This window comes from Microtus oregoni, unplaced genomic scaffold (genome assembly GCF_018167655.1).
Source record: "Microtus oregoni isolate MIOR12 unplaced genomic scaffold, Mior012 000005F_ref0000423, whole genome shotgun sequence".
Lineage (NCBI taxonomy): Eukaryota > Metazoa > Chordata > Mammalia > Rodentia > Cricetidae > Microtus > Microtus oregoni.
The window spans coordinates 13,304,370-13,321,628 of NW_024543064.1; the positions used below are offsets into that span (position 1 = coordinate 13,304,370).

The following is a 17,259-nucleotide window of genomic DNA, read 5'->3' on the forward strand; positions in this document are numbered from 1 at the left end:
AATGGTAGAACCCAAATCCATCATGCTAACCAGTTTCTAGGCCATGCTGTTTGGCGGCAATTAGCAAGACTTGTTCAAGAAAGGCTTGAGGGATGATTTACTCAGCAGTGGACGTAAATCTACAGCCTGGCCAGGCCATTGAGAGCTGGAGGAGGTGGCATCTGTAGCTCCTTCAAGCATGGAGCCAAAATGGTGGAAGGAACCCAATGAACGCTGCTCTGGCCACTGTTTTTAGCGATACTGCAGGCTCCAAGTCCACAGTGAAGAAGGATCTTGGCCACGCAGGAAGACTTTACTGACTCGTGCTCCCACCTCGGGATGTTTCCTGCCCTCACCTTCTTCCACCCCAGGAAGAAAACACCAGGACAGGCTGCTGTCTCCTATGGCAACCATGAATTTCACAGTCAATTTCGCCATCAAATTCATAGGCACACACCACTCACGCTTATTTTATTTCTTAAATCTAAACAGCATAGCCCTTCATGACAAGACTTGGAAACTCCTTCCAGGCCAGGACCCCTTTCACCAACCACAGCAAGCCTTGTCCTTTCCTGAGTCCTGGTGTTACTGCTGCTGATCTGGGCTCACCTGGAACATGGTCCAAGGTCAAAGAGGAAACTGACTTCCGCAAGAGACCTTGAATGTGGAGGCACTCTTGTCTCCTAGGAGTCGCAACCTCTTCATCTCTAAAGGGAGTGATGGTCCCGTTGTCACGGGGCCTGCTGAAGAAACCTGTGGTCCTGACTTCAGATCCCCACCGCCCGTGTCAAAAGCCAGGCACCGCGACCTACATCTATAATCCCAGTGCCCATTGGATGTGCACAAGTGAACGTGGGTATGAGACCGAATGAGGGTGCAAGTGTGTGGGTGCATGAGTGTGTGGCAGTGTGGTCTGTGTGTGTGAGACCCGTTGTGTGTGATTGTACGTATGATTTTGTGTGGGTGCATCAGTGTAAGCGGGAAGGCACGAGCGAGTACTGTGTGAGTTCATGTATTCACAAGTGTATGAGAGTGTGATTCTGTGGGCAGGCACGAGTGTGTCAGAGCACGTCAGTAAAGACTGTGTCCCTGTGACTATGCGAGTGTGATGTGCGTGTGTAAGATCGTGTAAGTGTAAACGATGGTGTGATTTCGTGTGGTTCTGTTGAGCACGCTTGTGTGAACCTGTGAGAGTCTGTGTATGTTTTGAAGGTGAGAACATGTGTGGAGGGCTGTTGTAATAGGAGTGGTGGGGCTGCATCCCCGGCACCCGGCCGCCCACATGGCTAGCTCTAGCTTATGCCCTGAAATAATTACACAGAAACTGTATTCTTTTAAACACCGCTTGGCCCATTATATCTAGCCCCTTTTTTGGGGGGTAACTCTTGCACCTGGACTAGCCCATTTCTAATAATCTGTGTAGCCCACGAGCTGGCTTACCAGGAATGATCTTAACCTGCGTCTGCCTGGAGTGGGAGAATCATGGCGACTCACTGACTCAGCTTCTTTCTCCCAGCATTCTGTTCTGTCTACTTTGCCTACCTAATTTTTTGTCCTATCAGAGGCCAAGCAGTTTCTTTATTACTTAACCAATGAAACAACAGATAGAAAGATGACCCTCCTCCATCAGAGGGCAAGTGTATATACACATACACTGTGTATGTGTAAATTCATGTCGCTGTGTGTGTGAGTGAGTGAGACTGTGCTTGTATACATCTGAGAGTGTGTATCTGGATGTGTGAGCTGTGAGTCTGTATGGGAACTGCACATATGTAAGACTCCATGTATCTCTGTGACTGTGTGTTGGCATTTGAGTGTGTGCGTAAGTGTGCAATACTATGCATGTATGAGAGTGTATTAGTGTGACTGTGATTACAGGAGAGGAAGAGAGTTTGAGGGTTGTGTGATTGTGAGTGTGATTGTTTAACAATGTTGTGCGTGTGTGTCAGTGTGATCATGTGTATATTTGAGGGTGTTGTGAGTATGTAAAAAGGTGTGTGTGAGCATAGGGCTGTGATGTGCGAGTGTGTTCGTGAGGATGTTTATAAATGTTTGAGAGTGTGATTCAACAAGAGAGTGTGTGGGTGTGCAAGGGTGAGGGGGAATGTTGTGTGAGAAGTGTTTATTTGAGTGTATAAGTATTGTGAACACAAAGGAATTTGAGTCTTTTTTTGTTTGTTTGTTTTTCGAGACAGGGTTTCTCTGTGTAGCCTGGCTGCTCTGGAACACACTCTGTAGCCCAGGATGGCCTTGAACTCACAGAGATCCACCTGCCTCTGCCTTCTAAGTGCTGGGATTAAAGGCGTGCACCACCATTGCCCAGCATGTTTGAGTCCTAATGTGAATATGTGAATGTGTGAGTTAGTGCGCGTGACTGAGTGTGAGTTCGTTTGAACTTAGGAGGGTCTGAGAGGATGATTGTGTGTGAGTGTGTATTTTGAGACAGTTTCACTATGTAACTGAAGCCGACTTTGAATTCACCTCCCTCTGACTGTTTAGTGCCGGATTCCAGCAGTGAGCCCCCACATTTGGCCCATACACTCTGAACCTCAGTTTCCTCATTGGCCAAACCAGGGTCAACTCATCTCTGACCTTTGCTCTCCAAAGATCCACACACTTCCCCTCATGTGTGGGCACATGAAGGCACTCACTGTACATGAAGAGGGCACACATCTGTCTTCCACGTTTCTCCAGTGTCCCTGTCCCTCATTCTCCACACCAACCTTCCTCAGTCCTGGGTTTCACTTACCACGGTCACCAGGGTTGCGAGCTCCACCCTGGGAAACTGAACTGGGCACAGCAGAGGCCTAGTGGATGCGGATGCAAAGATGCCTGCTCAGAATGAGCCTGTTGATCTGTGTGGCAGCCACGTGAGGGCTCAGTCTTCCCCTGGGGCTACCATGAGAGTTCTCAATTTATCCTGCCTGAGCATGCAGGAGACCAGATTGGTGGCAGGCAGGCACATCCACAGAAGCCTGATATAAGCTTCCAATTATCTTTTAATTTCACTTCTGTCTTCATTTGTTCATTTCGGTTTTCTCTAAACAGAGACTTTAAAAAAAAGTCTGTAATTTATGGCCTTTAGGTAGCGTTTGTTCACCTGCAGATGGAAGCCTGAACTAGAATCCTAACACCCTGGAAGGGAGATGCTGCCTCCAGGGACCCCAGAGTCTCCCTTCTTCTGCCTTCTCTGCATGAATTGTGGCTTATGACCTTCCCGATGAGCAATGCTCAGCCTTGACTTCCCCTATCCCTCTGTGCTCTGACCTTCCTGGAGCCCCCCCCCCCCAAAATAGACACTCCCCCTCCTCTTCAGGACCATGAGTGACAGACCCTCTTCCCATGGCTGCATTCTCTGCTCTGGTGGCCTCCCTGTAACAGAGGAGCAATACAGCCACATCTCAAACATTCACAAGTAGAGCGCCGAGAGGTGGAGACCACCATTTCATGTGTGAGCATGCGCTCTGACCTGACCAAAAGCCCACCTGATTCAGCTGACAGCCCCTCCCTTGCTGGATCTGCTCCACTAAGTCCAGGTCCACTGGGCCACTAGGAGTCAATCTCACAGAAGACTAATGCCTTGCTGGGGCCTTTGGATAGAACAAAGCCTGGGAAACAGGCTGAGGAAGGAAAGGCCAGTTCGGAAGGATGAAGAGCTCAGTGAGGCACCATGGAAGGACCCAGGGAGGCCTGGAGTTTGATTGAACCTGGACATAACACAGAAGGGTAAACTGAGGCTGTGGAGTAGAGGGTCACCCTGATAAGGGAGTAAGGATCCTAGGAGGCCAGCAAGATGGTTCTGTGGGTAGAAGCTCTCAGTCAAGCCTGGCAAACTGAGTTCAGTATTCAGGCTTTACACGGTGGGAGGAGAGAACACTCCTAAGGTTGGCCTCTGATCATCACATGTATGCTATGGAATGTATGTATACACACGCGCGCGCGCACACACACACACACACACAAAGTGTAGCGTTTCCCACAATCAGAGCCCTCAGAACCAAGCTCCTGGGCCCTCCAAATGGATCTTATTTTCACTTTGCAGTCAGAAGACAACACCAAAAGAAGAGTAGACCGTGTGCAAAGGGAGTCTAGGCAGCTCAGCCACCTGAATCCTGGGCACGGATGGAGGGTTCCGCGGAGCAGGGCTGGGCCCAGCTCTTGCTCACTGACTTGGAAACTCCCTTGCAGCTGCGACCTCTGCACCCACCCGTGAGAACCCTTAGAGGACCCTGGTGTGTGCGGGGAGGAGGGATAGGAGCAGCTGAGACTCCCAGAGAAGCAGGGATAGGAACAGCTCAGACTCCTAGAGCTTTAGCAACAAGGGGCTTCCCACATGTTAACTACAACCTGAGCCGGTCCACCTGCCGTCCTTCCCCCTCCACTTCTCAGACAGGGAAATGGAGGCACAGAGAAGGAAAGTTACTCCCCTGAGTTCACATGGTGAATAGCAAACTTGGGCAGATTGGGTCCATGGTCCGCAGTGCTGATGTTAGCGTGCATGTGGGTTCGGGTTGAGGGATGTCCGTCCTCCACCGACCTCTTTGCCTAGGAGGTTGGCTCCTCCTAAAGAAGAGGGTGTGTTTTAGCGTCTCACTTTCTCTGATGCACTGCATTTCCCCATCTGCTTCAGGGCTGGTTTCTCCTCAGCTTGTCAGACCCAGATGGTAGAAGCGGTCAAGAGCCTGGTCAAGTGGCTTGGCTGCTGGCCCAGGCTCAGCCTCCCCCACTGCCTCCTCGCCTGGTCAGTTAAATGTTGACCCCTCTGTTGGGGCCAGGACCGTCCCTACTGGCCCAGGACCTGTGGCTCCACCTGCCCCAGGAACCACGACAAAAGCTGCCCAAGCCTCCCACCCAAGCATTTGCAAAAGAGAAAACAAACACACTGCACACAGAATCCAGCTGCACATGCTTCCAGGTATCAGGTGACGGATCTTCTCGGAGCTTCCTGCCTCTTTGATACTCCGAGTGCTCTCCAGCCGCGGCAGGAGGCTGATCTCGAGCTCAGCCTCAGGTTAGGACCCCTACCCCCCAACTTCAGGGAAAGATCGAAAGAGGCCAGCAGTGACCTTAACCATCCCTTGCCCCAGTGCCACCTCAGCCAACACAAAGTCACCTCTGCTCCAGGAACTCAGCTAGCCAGAACCGGCTAGGGACTCCCTCCCACTCCGCAGCAGGATCCAGGAACTGGTCCTTATTGGGCAATCATTAATCAGATTCTTGGCATTCCTCTGTCCCTGGCCAGCATGCTTCCCACCGGAGCTGGAGCAGAGACCTACGACTGGCATTTGGACATGCAACTGACCAGCAAGGTGGTGCTGTCTGCAGCTGCGCTGCTCCTGGTGACTGCGGCTTACAAACTCTACAGGTCCAGGCCTGCCCCAGCTGGGCAAGCAGGGAGAAATAACAAGGCAGATGATGACGCAGAGGGCTGGGGGCAAGCTGCCTTCCAGAGGGCTTCTCCAGGGACCCTGCCAAGGGGGACAAGACGCAGGAAGACCAGCAAGGGGGCTGGGGCCCCGCTGGACGGCAGCTTGGACGACCCGGGAGACTCCTGCCAAGTGGTCACCCCCAGATCTGGGGAGTTCACAAGGAAAGGTTCCAGTGAGAATCAGGGAGGGGAGAGCCCAGTCTCTCAGCAGGTGCCTCCTCCCTGCGGTGGCCAGGAAGAAGCCGGAACAGCTGCTAGAGGTAAGCCCAGCCCTCCCCACCTCCCCCATTTGGGCTGTGAACCCATAAATTCCCCAGCCAGACTTGCCCCAGGAGTGGGCTGCTGCTGGATGGGTGACAAGAGCTCTCCATGGCCAGACAACAGACCCCCAGAGCAAACAGGGTCTGGGGACCCGGGAGCCCCCAACTGCTGCACTGATCCCACAGTAGTGAGCAGTGACATGAAACAGAGCTGGGCCTTCACCCATGTGACAGGGGTCAGCAGAGGAGAGGCTAGGGCCCTCCAGGCTGCTGCAGACATGGGCCTGGCCACGCAGCAGCGGGAAGGAGCCACCAATGCCTCCTACACCTTCTCATCCGTGGCCCGGATCCGGATGGAGGAGAATATTATACAGAAGGCAGAGGGACCGGGGCCCATACTGAAGGGCAGGGTATATGACTATTTTGTGGAGTCCACATCCAAGGCTGTCTCCAGGCCGGTCCCCTTCACGGCAGCTCTAAACGATGCTCCATCCCCTGGGCCTGGGCCAGAGCCCCTGGTCACAGGAGCCAACTCCAGAGACCCAGCTGATAATCCAGAGAATACAGCTGAAGTCATGACCCCACCTCCTGTGCCATCCCCCTCCACACCAGGCTTCAGCAGAAAGGTGAGTCTCCTGCAGATCGCTGAGAACCCGGAACTCCAGCTGCAGCCTGAAGGCTTCAGGACGCCCCCTCCTGCCCACCTGGATCAGAAAGCTCAGATAGATTCAGCCTGTAGCCATGGGGAGCCCCATGTGCAACTCATAGCTGGCACCAATTTCTTCCACATCCAGCTCACCCCGGCTTCAGCTCAGGAAGTCCACCTGGACCTGGGCAATTGCTCCGAGGTGCTAACCTTGGCCAAGAGGCAGGGCCTAGAGGCTCTGAAGGAGGCAGCCTACAAGGTCATGAGTGATAACTACCTCCAGGTCCTCCGCAGCACAGCCATCTACGGGGGCCTGAGTGGGACAGAACGAGAGCTGATCCTCCAGCGACGGTTCCGTGGCCACAAGCGCCTGGTGGTGGCCGACGTGTGTCCCCAGGAAGACAGTGGCAGCCTCTGTTGCTATGACAATGTGCAGGATGCCTGGCACCCGCTGGCCCAGCTGCCCGTGGAAGCCATGTCCCGGGGTTGTGCTGTCTGTACTCTCTTCAATTATCTGTTCGTGGTGTCTGGCTGTCAGGGACCCGGGGGCCAACCCTCCAACCGTGTCTTCTGCTACAACCCACTGACTGCAATTTGGAGTGAAGTGTGCCCACTGAACCAGGCCCGGCCGCACTGCCGGCTGGTAGCCCTTGAGGGGCACCTCTATGCCATTGGAGGTGAGTGTCTGAACACCGTGGAGCGTTACGACCCTCGAGTGGACCGCTGGACCTTTGCCCCGCCACTCCCGAATGACACATTTGCCTTGGCACACACAGCCACAGTGTGCGCCAATGAGATCTTTGTCACTGGAGGCAGCCTGCGCTACTTGCTACTCAGATTCTCAACCCAGGAGCAGCGCTGGTGGGCGGGCCCCACGGGAGGCAGCAAGGACCGCACCGCTGAGATGGTGGCAGTCAATGGCTTTCTCTACCGCTTTGACCTCAACCGTAGCCTGGGCATCAGCGTGTACCGCTGCAATTCCAGCACCCGCCTCTGGTATGAGTGCGCCACGTACCGCTTGCCCTACCCTGAAGCCTTCCAGTGTGCGGTGGTGGATGATCATATCTACTGTGTGGGGCGCAAGCGCATGCTCTGTTTCCTGGCCGACCACATCTCGCCCAGGTTTGTGCCTAAGGACCTACAGGGTTTCCCTGCTGCACGGGGCACCCTCCTGCCTACCGTCCTGACTCTTCCTTTCCCTGATATGCCTCAAACCCCTGTCTAACAGCCCCTCTGCGGTGCTCCATGGGGATGCAGCAAAGCTCTCTGCCCATCACTCTGGATAAGAGGTAGAGGCAGGAACACAGCAGAAGGGTAGAAAATTATCTCTCCACCATAGGCTACAGGGCCTTGGGGGAATTCTTGCACCTCCGTGGTTGGTTGGCAGGCAGGCTGAAACAGTGAAGCCAGAGCCCAGCATTCCAGGACAGTGGGTGTCCACAACTGTGTGAGCGACAGACCAGCGCTGTACTTCAAATTAGAATTCCTGGCAGGGGCGATTTCAGGACCCCACTGAAACTCGGGACCTTAGGCTTATCCTGATCACAGTTCCAGGTGCCGGGGACCCCTAGGGACCCCTGAAGCTGCTTGACTTTCTGTGATTTACCACAGACCAGCATTGGGACCCACTTTGAAGCATCTAGAAGCATCTAAAGCACAGGTGGGAACAACTGAAGGCGCAGGTTTGGGCAGAAGCAGGAAGGAGCTCAGGATAGCCCAGAGGTTCAGCCAGAAGGACTGGCGGAACTAAAACTGAAGGCACCCACGGGGACACCTGTTTGCGGAGCACACTGACCGCCGCCTGCTTTTCTTTTTCGGTTGCCTCCAGTTCTGTGTGCTGGAAGGAAGAGAAGCCTCCATCTGAGCACAGGTTCTATGTGATTACTAGATGAACATTAGTCGTTGGTCTGCCGAAGTCTTGGGAGATGGGGTCCGGATGTGGTTCTAGACTCCCCTTTTTCTAGGCCACTGCCATGTCCACCCCCACCTGACCACAGCACTCTCCTCAGAGTTCAGAATCCTCTCTGCCTGCAGGCCAGGACGGCCACCACTATTCAGATCATCAGCACGGTCCTCTCCATGTCTGTAGCCATCCTGTCTGTCAGGTCAGATGGGAAGGAACAAGGAGAAGCAGGTCCAGGATGGAGCTAAGGAGAGAGGAGATCCCAGTGGGACTTCCAAGGAGACCCAATTCCAAGAGGAAGACAGAGGACCTGGTCTCACCTTTTACTCTGCCATGCCTGTGTTCCATTCTGAGGGAGACAAAAACCAACTTTTTGATGCTCTTGAAACCACCCAGGAACCACGAGGTGTGAGTCACATTTGGGGTGGGCCTGACAAGGAGGAGAAGAACACTCTGGGCTCTGTGTCCCTTTAAAGTCTTCCCCAGATCCCACTGATGACCAAGCAGATCCATGGGTAGCCACACAGCTGCTAGAATTGAGGCTGGGGAACTTTTTGGAAGATGCAGGATTGGAATGTAGATCAAGGAGGAGGTTGTCATGGAGATGAGAAGAGGTTTTTGTTGGACCATGTAAGGTGACTATCCCTGGCTGAGGACCTGGGGGGAGGAAGCAGCTGACTGATTCTCAAGTGAGAACTGAGTGAGAAAGGCTATCTGGGCCATGGTGGGTCTTCAGGGAGGGAATCCTGCCCTCTGCCAACTGATGTCAATACTCAGGCATCAACCTCTGTGGGAGGGAACGCTTCAGTAAAGAGAGTCAAAGAAAGTTGTGGGATATTCGTATGCCGTGTGAAAATGTATTGCTATGATTGGTGCAATAAAAAGCTGAACAGCTAATAGCTAGGCAGGCGGTATAGATGGGACTTCTAGGCAGAGAGAGAACTCTAGGAAGAAGGCAGAGCTGCTAGCCAGATGCGGAGGAAGCAGCGTGGGCAGTGCAGAGAGATGATGAGGTAATGAGAAACCTGACAGAAAGTAGATGAAAATACATGCACTAATTTAAATTATAAGAGCTAATGGGAGAAACCTAAGCTAAGGTCGGGCTTTCATAATTAATAATAACTCTCCATGTCATTATTTGCGAGCTGGCAGCCCAAAGAAAAATCTGATTACCAAAAAAAAAAAAAAAAAAAAAAAAAAATCTGATTACCTGGCATGGTGGTCCCAGGTCAAGACAAGGTGCTTTTGGTAACAAACTATAGAAATGATCCCTGAAAGTATAGTCTTGACAAGGTGCTTTTGGAAAATACCTCCAGATCCCAGGCATAAGCGAGCCTATGTCTGAGGGCAGCCAAGCTGAGAAGACCTCAGAAGGGTCTGGGATAGATTTTATCCAGGAGAAGAGGGAACACACTTGAGACACTTTCAGAAGCCTGAGACACACCAATGGTAGGAACCAGCGAATGGTGAGCGTGGTCTTTATAGAGAGAGGGGCCATTGAGATCCGTCTGTTGTGCCTCCCTTATGCTCTGTGGGGCAGACATCGCTAATCAATTCCTATATCCCTGACTTCCAAACTGTTCAAAACAGAAACCCAGCAATCATGGCTGGTACGTCAGAGCTGGCTTGTCGAGGAGCTGGTTTGGGGGATGGGAGGGGTTACAGTGGAGCCAAGTAACCCAGTGAACCCAGCTTAGACACGGTGGTCAGAGTTCACTGGTGAAATGAACACGTGCAGGCTGTTTGGACTGGGCACGGCTCTGTGGCTGGGGAACAGGGTTCCAATGGAGGAGAGCAGGCTGGTTCGTAGACTGAGCACAGGAAGAGAGACTTTGAACTTAGCTCAAGTAACTGCTAAGACAAGGGCAAAGCCAGGCAAGTGCTCTGACAGCCTCCTGATGAGATGGTGTCTGAGGAGGAACTAGGGAGATGCACCTAGCAGGAAGGGGAATGGTTCTGCCACAAAGGCTGAGGAAGGGAGGTGCTTCTGAGGAGTATAACCACAGGGTGGAAGAGGGGTAGACGACAGATCTGGGAGAAGCCAACTTGGTGGCAGCAGCCGGCACAATTACCAGGGAGTCACAGGTACCATGTCCCTGTCTGCAGCTGGGGGCAGCCAGCTGGCATCTGCTTCCCATGGGCTCGGAGTCTAGGCTGACCACTTGACTTTGGGGAGTAGACTGGGGTTTACCGACCTCCTGGTCTCAGCTTTCGCGGGACCTAAGTGTTAGCCGGCTCTCTGAGGACCGTCTGCCTTGCTTTTTTCTAGTAAGAGTTCTTACTGCTTTTAGGGGGAGGAAAATGAAGCTTGAGTTACTTTCCACGTTAAGCCAGTCCATGCCCTCTTTATACAAAAATAAGTAAAGAGACAATTGGAAGATAGAGAAGGGCATAAGAAAACTCATTTCTGCCACCCAAAGACATCTCCTGCTGGGGTGTGTGCCTCTCGGGTCCCTTTCCTCTGTTTGTGGGTTTTGTTTGGATTGGTTTTGCTCGGGTGTGTTTGTGCTGAACATACAATTCTGCTGCTTCCTTGTGCACACGGCATTTTCAGAATAAGCATCTTCCGTGTTATTACAAACCCTGGGTAAACATCATTTCAATAGTCACAGAATATTCCAGCAAGTGAACGCATCTCACTCTGTTTAAACAGGCTCCCCTCCCTTTGGGCCTGTGGATTTGTCCCCCCTGTTGATTTCGTTTTCTATCATAAATAAAATGGTCTTTGTTTCCTTATTCTTCTCTGAAGCCTCCTCCAGAATCAGAGAAGACAGCTCAAGTCCTATCTGGAAGCGCACAGCTGCCAAAACAAACATAGCCTCTAACATTTATCCAGAATTGGGGCTTTGCCCCTTTCGAACCGTAGGACACACAGCTGACCTTGGGAATGCTCAGTGAGAGAGTCAAAGCTGGCTGGTGGGAGGGAGCGGCCCAGACATCCTTCATGCAGGGTTCTCAGTGCAGTGACGTCATCAACATTACACCGGCTTCTGTACACAGCTCCTCACTATCACTGCCCCGTTTACAGGTGGAGTCTAAGGAAAAACCTTCCCTAGAGGCAAAATTTGAAGACTTCATTTCTTTAAAGTGTGCTAGAGGGACTGGGGGTGTGGCTTGGTTGAACGCTTGCCTAGCAGGCATGAAGCCCAGGGTTACCTCGCTGACACTGCAATAACTGGGCGTGGTGGGACCGTGTGTACAAACTCGGCCCTTGGGAGGTAAAGCCAGGAGACTCAGAAATTCAAGGTCATCCTTGGCTATATCGTAAGTTTGAGGTCAGTCTGGGATTCATGAGCCCCCACTAGATATGCTAGACAAACAAGAGTGCTGGAAGCCAACCTCACCTTGGCTGGATACCAGCCCCATCCCTGGGATTTTTCCGACCTCACTTTACCCATGCCAACCAATCGTCCTCTGCTTATGAACCTTCATTCTCTCAGCGCCTACATCTGTAAAATGGGTTTGTCCCCAGCAAGCTCCAGGGGCACAGTGTGAGAACAAGACACTTCCTGTTAAGCCAAAATCTCAAGGACAGCTTCAGAACACTCCTCAGAAGAACTCCCAGCTGTCTTGGAGGGTCCAGCTGGAAGGACAGGGTCCCCCACTTCCACCACTCCCGACACCCCAGCTCCCTTGCCCAGGGCCTCTGAGGAGCCAGGCTGTCTGTGAATTAAGCTCTTTTTTTGTCTGAGGTCTGAGGTCTCTCAAGATGAAAGCTAGTCCTGTTTCAGGGCGTCTGGGTTTCAGACATAAGGACCAGCTGTGTCAGGCAGGGAGGGGAGTTCAGGACCGACCTGCTTGCCGATTGGTGGTTACCCAGGTCAGAACACTGCCATTTTCTTTGGATGATTTAGAGTTCGGAGGAATATCAGAAAGCTTCAGGCCCCCTGGAAACCCTCCAGCTCCAAAGGAGCACCTTTCCCTTATGGGTTGGGAGTAACCACTCCTCAGAAAGGGGAGAGCACACCCTGGCAGGGAGAGACATGGTCACAGACATCCAGAGCTTCCAGACTTTGTCAGCCTTACCTGGAAGAGTCCACAGTGGCTCTGTCCCACCCCCTGGGAGTCCCCTGAAGCTGAAGCTTCAGCTAGAAGCAGCCCCTAGGCAGATGTGAGGCTGCAGCAGAAAGAGATGAAACCAGGGCAGGAGGCCCCTTGGGGGAGCTGGGAGACAGAAGAAAGGACAACCTGGAGGGAAAGCTCTGCAAACAGCTCCCAGCCTCCGGGCCTTTGAAAAGCGAGAAGCGGGTCAAAATAAAACCAAAAATGAGGTGGCAGCCAAGTCTCCGTGGCCTTTTTTGTGAGCAAAGTGATGGAAACACCAGCGTTCTCAGCCCCTGGGCTCTGCAGATGCAAGGTAGAGATGGAAGCTGCCATCCTTCCCTGATGCCAAGGTAGGGTATGTGGCTTTGTTACTATCTTTACAGCCCAGAGGAAAATGGTGAGGGGACAATGCACCAAATTAAAAAAAAAAATCACTATTTAAGCCAGTCACAGTAGTGCAGATCTGTGATCTCAGCACTTGGGATGTGTAGCCAAGAGGAGTAATTAAGCCAGCCTTGGCTACATAGCACATTTGAGGCTAGCCTGGGCTACATGAGACCTTGTTTTATTTAAGTGATTTTCTTTTAAAAGTTGAGTAGGGTTTAATAAACATATGTTAGAATAGAGTTGAAGACAGGGGCTAAGAGAAGGAAAAAGGCCCATGGGAAGAAAGTAAGACCCCCTCAGAGTGAAGGCTTGAACTTCGGTAAGACCCACACTTCATTGTCTTTGCAGAGCCACATGCAGGTGGCTACTGCAAGGTGCAATCCGTAAGTAAACTCAGTCTCTCAGGGATGCAGGCTGGTAGGGTACATTCACATAAACAAGGTCTGATTGGAGATGCCAAGAGAACGTCTTGGGGAAGGAATAAAGCCCTACTCAAAGTCATGTCCATTCGGGTTGTGAAGCTGGGTCATAGCTATTTAAAAAAAAATAACAAAAAAAAAGAAAGAAAAGCAGCCCATGTTTGGAAGGAGTGCTCTATGTGGGAGAGCCTTCACTGCAAATGCTGCTAATCCTGTTGGAATGTGTGTTTCTCAGACAGTCAGAGGCTTCAGTCACATTCCAAGGTAAGTGGTTCTTTTCTCTTCCCCTATCCCATAAGTTCTCCTGTTTACCAATTAAGCCTCAGTTTTTCTCCTATCAGAGATTCTGGTCAGGGGATTTTTTGATCTTTAAATTGCAGAAGGCCAAAGTTCTGTCTTGTGTACTTTCCTTCCATACCCGACCAAAGCATAACCCCTACCTAGCCAGGAGTCAAAAGCCTGTAACTGTGTGATCTGAGGGGACAAGAGGGTCCAAGCTTGCAGAGGGCCATCATTGGAAGGAAAGAGAATATCATTACCAGACACTTCAAGCCCTGGACAAGAAATAAAGAGTTCTGATCATTCTAAGATCAGTGCCCAGAATAATGTAACCTTCTCAGATCCATCTTTAATGCTGAGAATCTCCAGAGAGAAATGCAATCATTAGCTACATATTAATTCAACATCCAGGCTTATAAACTCATTGTTTATTGAAAAAGGATTTTTTTAGAAAGACTTATTTTTTATTGTGTGTATGAGTATATTTGTCTGAATAGATGTCTGTGTGCCACCTGCATGCATTCCTAGTGCCAACAGAGTCCAGAAGAGGACATCAGAACCCCTAGAACTGGAAATACAGAAGGTTGTGAGCTGCCATGCCAGTGCTGGGAACTGAATCTGGGTCCTCTGAAAGAGCAGTCAGAGCTCTTAACCACTGAGCCATCTCTCCAGCCCTGAGATAGAGTCTTGCTAAGTAGCCCTAATTGGCCTGGAACTCTTTATATAGACCATGTTAACCTCAAACTTGTGGGCATCTGTAGATGGAAGTTTCTATCCCACCTGGTTCCACAGCCATTCAGTTCCAAAGAAACATACAGAAGCTTATATTAATTATAAACTGTTTGGCCTATTAACTCAGGCTTACTGTAACACCCGATTCTGTGTTACACCCTCGGTACAGTTTGTGTGCCACTGCACCGTACGCAAGTGGAGCAAGGGCCTGGAGATTGAAAGAACACACACAGAGACCAGGGTCATTCAAAAGGAGACCAGTCGAATGCCAGTTTATTCAGATTTGGGGGAGTCCTTATTTACCTAACTGCTTTATAAGGATCTCTGCAAATGCACCCCAAAAACAAGGGCAGACCAGGGCCCTACAGCTTATTAACAAACTCTTATGACTTAAACTCATAATTCTTGTCTGTGTTTAGCCATGTGGCTTGGTACCTTTTCTCTGTGAGGCATTCTCATCTTGCTTCCCCTGCATCTGGCTTGTGACTGACTCTGCCTTTCCTCTTCCCAGAATTCTCCTAGTCTGGACGCCCTGCCTATACTTCCTGTCTGGCTACTGGCCAATCAGCATTTTATTAAAGCAATACGAGTGACAAACTTTACAGTGTACAAAAAGCATTATCCCAAAGCAGGCATCCTCCTACTGGAGTTCCAGACAGATGCCACCCAAGCCAACCAAGTTCTCTGTGTCATTTAAAACATGTTTCATGCCGGGCGGTGGTGGCACACGCCTTTAATCCCAGCACTCGGGAGGCAGAGGCAGGTGGATCTCTGTGAGTTCGAGGCCAGCCTGGTCTACAAGAGCTAGTTCCAGGACAGGAACCAAAAAGCTACGGAGAAACCCTGTCTCGAAAAAATCCAAAAAAAAAAAAAAAAGTTTCATTTTTTAAGGAGACTTGGGCATCAGGTGTTCCCGGCATGGCAGATGCATGGGGACAGTTTAAAGGAATAGAGGTTTACTTTGGTTCACGGGTTCAGAGGAGTCAACCATGTAACCCTGGATCCATTGTGTATGACTCTATCAAGGCAGAGCCTCCAGGCCAAGACCATGTGGTGGGACAAAGCTGCTCAGGCCAGGGGAGAAAGAGCAGAGAATATCAAAGGACCAGGAAAATTTCCATTTTCTAGTGACCTATTTCCCTCAACGAGGCTTTGCCTCCTCCTTTAATACCATCTTCCATCATAATTAGATGGTTCCAATTATAATTCCATCAACAGAACCCACTGATTAGAGTTGGATCCATTGGTAACATGGGATCCTCAGGGACCAATCAGTTCTAGGAAGCTCATCAGCAGTCACACCATTCTCCAACCCATGACCCTTCCGAACCAAGCTTCGTCATGGAGTCTTGCTATGTTACTCAGGTTAGCGCTGAACTTCTGTGTTCAAGGGATTCACCTGCCTTAGCCTCCCAAATAGCTGCCACTTTCATCTGGCATCTGTGATTTCATTTTATCCTCAGACAAAGTGTGATAAATGAGTTCCTCACTCTCTTGCCCATCAATTCTTTCACCACTAGAATCTGGTCACATGACTTGCCTTGACCTCTGTGGGAGGCTTGGAAATTGACCGTGTGTGTGTGTGTGTGTGTGTGTGTGTGTGCGCGCGCGCGTGTATGGATCTGTGTCTGTGTTCTTGTGAACTGCATATGCACATATGTGTTCATGTATGTGGTGGTCAGGACTCAGGTCTTCCTCTGTCACTCTCCATTTTATATTTTTGAGACAGAGTCTCTCGCTAAACTGGGAACCACCAGTTCAGCTAGGTTGGCTGGCCAGTGAGCTCCAGGGTTTTGCCTGTTTCTGCTTCACCACACTGGGACCACAGGTGCAAGCTATGGCACACCCTTTTTAAACCTGGGTGCTAGTGATCTAAGCCAAATCCTCATGGTTCTGCTACAGGCCTTTTGCTGATAGTCTACCCAGTCCCAGAGGCACTTCTGAGAATAGAGTTTGCTCACCTTGCTCAGAGAAGCCTTGAGACTGCCACTGTAGAGACAAACCCAGGCTAGCCACAGAACAACGACATGGAGCAATTATCCCAGTCAATAGCAAACCAAGGCCCTAACCTGGGGTCACCCACTCACCTTGACCACAGACACTGGAACTGAGCCCAACAGAACCAAGGACTGAACCTGGCACAAGTCACCAATGCAGAAATGCATATGAGAAGCAGGTGGCTATGGTTTGAGACACTGACTTGGTAGCAGCTGACAATCCACAACAGGCCCGTGAAGTCTAAGCTAATGCCACCACTTTCACTGAGAAAATTAGAGTTCAAGACAGCAAAGTAGCTTTCCTTTCCAGGGTCACCCAATTACAAGGGAGAGGAGCTGGAAAGCTACCTAGATCTGTCTGGTGACCACAGGAAGTAACCGTCAATAGCTAAGTGTGTTCTTGGTGCCCACCATGGCCTTTTATGGAACTTAACTGTGCCCTGTCTGTAATGTCCCCCGGCACGGGGCTCACAACCTGCCTCCCAGGCCACCAGGTTGCCTTCCTGTCTGTGAGAGGGGCTGTGCCACTCCTTTTCCCTGTCACTTAACACCCTATTGGCACACAAGGTCAGGAAAGCCCATGGCTCTGCAGTCCCACTACCCGCCTAAATCCTCCAGGGCACTGAAAGGTGCTCTGCCCGCCCAGAGCAGCCTTAGCTCCAAGAGCAGCCTTGGCACTGCCCAGACTTCAGCGCCCCCGAAGGAGCTCCAGGAAACTACATACAGGTGGTGTGGTTCGTCAGTTTCCCACCTCAGCCTTGGGGGTTGGGGCGCTCTGAGGGCCCAAGTCTGCCCTGTCCTACCAGGAACAAGCTGGATAAGGTCCCTTTAACAGTCACTTGGGATCAACCTAGACCCAGTTTCCCTACCCCTGCTCTTTGGGCCACTCCTCCGCCCCCACCACACCCCCCACACGCCTACGGGTCAGTTCTGTTCTAGGCCAGCTTTTTCCCCCACTTCTCTCTCCCCAACCGCTCTTGAGAGGGTGGGGGGGATGCCCTGGAGCTACCAACCTCAACAGACAAACCTCGTGGCTCAACAAACAAAACGGCGAAAGCACGTAAGAAGGTGGCGAACACCACCCACGTGCGGTACGTCTTTCTTTGTAATGAGTGTCAAAGAGGTGCGGCCCCGCTCAGTTCGGGAGCCCGGTTTACCCCGCTGAAGATTGCTATTTATTCTTAC

General features: G+C 51.3%; 1 protein-coding gene and 1 pseudogene across 1 annotated transcript; one reads left to right on the top strand and one right to left on the bottom strand.

The window, feature by feature from the left end:
- Window positions 1-5,222: 5,222 nt before the first annotated feature.
- Klhdc7a (kelch domain containing 7A) lies at window positions 5,223-10,952 on the top strand. Its single transcript, XM_041651047.1, has 2 exons — window positions 5,223-9,455; window positions 9,510-10,952. Exon 1 carries the CDS (start codon window positions 5,223-5,225, stop codon window positions 7,536-7,538), a length of 2,316 nt encoding a protein of 771 aa, XP_041506981.1. The 3' UTR covers window positions 7,539-9,455; window positions 9,510-10,952.
- LOC121448984 lies at window positions 9,426-9,503 on the bottom strand (annotated as a pseudogene).
- Window positions 10,953-17,259: the final 6,307 nt, after the last annotated feature.

Excerpts from the sequence above, each read along its gene's own strand:
- Klhdc7a (XM_041651047.1), top strand. The coding sequence starts at position 5,223 with ATGCTTCCCACCGGAGCTGGAGCAGAGACCTACGACTGGCATTTGGAC.